General features: G+C 42.4%; 1 protein-coding gene across 1 annotated transcript; it reads right to left on the bottom strand.

The window, feature by feature from the left end:
* Nucleotides 1–911: 911 nt before the first annotated feature.
* Nucleotides 912–1,952, bottom strand: LOC146539527 (uncharacterized). The gene has a single exon (XM_085208268.1). The coding sequence runs from the start codon at nt 1,765–1,767 to the stop codon at nt 919–921; it is 849 nt and encodes a 282-aa protein (XP_085064394.1). The 5' UTR covers nt 1,768–1,952; the 3' UTR covers nt 912–918.
* Nucleotides 1,953–2,686: the final 734 nt, after the last annotated feature.

Here is a 2,686-nt window from a genome sequence, read left to right on the forward strand (position 1 = left end):
CCGCGTTTCGGAGTCCAAATGTCATGAACGGGAATTCAAATAAACCGAAAGGTGTCGTGATGGCAGTCTTCGGAATGTCCTCGGGGCTGACAGGTATCTGATTGTAAGCTTTTTCTAAATCTAAAGTAGAAAATATGGTACAACCTGATATGTTATGCGTAAAATCGTGAATATGCTTTATTGGATACCTGTCAGGCACGGTACGGGCATTCAATTTGCGGTAATCACCGCACGGACGCCATCCGTTGTCCTTTTTTTGAGCTAGATGGAGTGGAGAGGACCATGGGCTGTTAGATGGTCTAGCTGTGCCATTAGCCAGCATAGCTTGAAACTCTTTGCGAGCAATGTTCAGTTTATCTGGTGCTAAGCGGCGAGGTGGAGAGCAAACTGGGGGGCCTGGTGTCGTGTGTATGTGATGAAGTGTGTTGTGCGTAATGTTTTTATGTATGCCAGCTGGTCGTGTAATTTGTGGAAACTCATTAAGAATTTTATGAAATTGCGACTCCCCTGTTACCACTTTTACTGAAGAAATATTATTACAATTAATTACAGTAGCAATAACAGAAATAGAAGTTAAATTATCAATTAATTTTTTATGACGACAATCTACAATTAAATTATAATATTTTAAAAAATCTACGCCAATAATTGGTTTTGTGACGTCCGCTACTACGAAACGCCAAGGAAAAATTCTACGTAAACTAAAATCTAAATTTAAATGAATAAAACCATAGGTATTTATAGTGGAACCGTTTGCAGCACACAAATTATAGTCACTTCGAGCACGACGATCACGCACTGCCGATCTTGGAAAAACGCACAGGTCGCTTCCAGTGTCAACCAGAAACTGCATCTTTGAAGTCCGGTCCGTGACGAACAGGCGACCAGTGGAGGATGAAAGGCAATCGTCAGTCGCCATTACCGACTGCCCTTCGAGTTTTCCGACTGCTTGTAGTCACACGGTCGCACGCATTTTGTAGCTTTACTGCCGAATTTATCGTGATACCAGCAAATTGGGAACTTGCGGTAATTTGAGAGTGATCGCTGTCTGGATGTACGATTCGGTCTCGAACGCGAATGGCTTCGGCTATTTCTACCCATCGATAGTCTCTGTACTTCTTTGCGCAGTTCTGCCACTTGTTTCACCAAGTCACTAACGATAGATCTTGGTATTTCACTAACGGTGGCTACCTTTGGAGTAGATGAGGCGAGGTCATTCACCCTGTCAGCTAAATCCGCCAAGTTTTCGAGTGAAGCTGTGCTGGCTTGTCCAGCTAACACTGTCTGAATACCATGTGGCAGACGACTTATCCATATCGTTCTTAAGAAATCGTCGGGAACATTTAATCCTGCCAGACTTTGCAGATGTCGCAGAAACTGGGAAGGTTTTCGGTCCCCAAGCTCTTCGTGCATTAATAATTGTTTAATTTTATTTTCTTTCGAAGCACTCAATCTTTTAATTAATTCGCACTTTAATTTTTCATATTTTTCCGTCGGTGGTGGATTTACGATAATATCTTTCACTTCCCTGGAATGTTGATTATCGAGATGTCCAATTACATAATTAAATTTAGTCACATCACTAGTAATTCCAGATATCGCAAACTGTCCTTCTACTTGAGCAAACCATATATCTGGCTCCTCTGGCCAAAATGGTGGCACCTTGACACCAACACGAAACACATCGACATTTTCTATCGACCGTGCCCCAGCACTGGTTGCCGGGCGTGGTCCGGTTGCGCTTTTCACCGTTTTCTCAACAGACATTGTCCAAACTAGGGGTCACCAGTATAGAATGTGTGTACTATGTGTTAAGTAACGAAGCACGTGGCGTTAGCGATATAAGCAAGCGAGCGACAAGCAAGCGAAAGACATGCGCTTCGCGTGTGTTACAAGAAACGACTGACCGACCGGTTTGACCTATGCGCGAGCGCAAGTCGATTCTTCATCAAGCCACAATTTATAGTTAGATGTTGTCCTACTACGTCGCGAAAGCCTTGAAATTTTATTCGCTTCTTTTTAGCTTATATCCCATATATAGCAGGGTAGGCAGAAGGTACCTAGTGTTACACTTCGTTCCCGTTAAAACACTTCTATTCCTCACTTTCCCTGGAAATTCTGGGGGCATTGTGTGCTGAGTGATGGTACTCAACGCGGCGCTTCGCCCCGTACTTGATTGAGGAAATAAAATTATAACATGTTCCATTCCTGCGAGTGGGAATCGAACGTACAACCCTCGCGTTTACAGTCACACCCTTGTGCCTCTACGCCACGACGACCTCAACTATTTTAATGAACTAAATAATATTCTTAATATTATTAAAACTCAACAAATCCCAATGTGAAACCCTTTTATCGTGTATCCGCGGTACGTGAACAGAATATAAGTCTATCGCCAAGGAATAATAACAATATGGATATTATAATTTTTCACAGTTTTATCATTTAAGAAATAATTATAAAAGCCAGTAGTAGTAAAAGAGGCCGGGCATGGCGCATGGGCACAAACGTGTGACTGTGTACATATGTGACGGGTTGGGAGTTCGATTTTCATTCAAGAAAACGAAATATTTAAATAAAATTCTCATTTCTTAGCTCTGGTGTCCGCCACTCAACACGCAATGCCTCCAATATTTTCCGAAAAGTGGGGAGCAGAACTCTTAACATTAGGATCCCTCTGCTAATC

Source organism: Heliconius melpomene, chromosome 4 (assembly GCF_056956725.1).
Source record: "Heliconius melpomene rosina isolate 202511_hmr_F chromosome 4, ASM5695672v1, whole genome shotgun sequence".
Taxonomy (NCBI): domain Eukaryota; kingdom Metazoa; phylum Arthropoda; class Insecta; order Lepidoptera; family Nymphalidae; genus Heliconius; species Heliconius melpomene.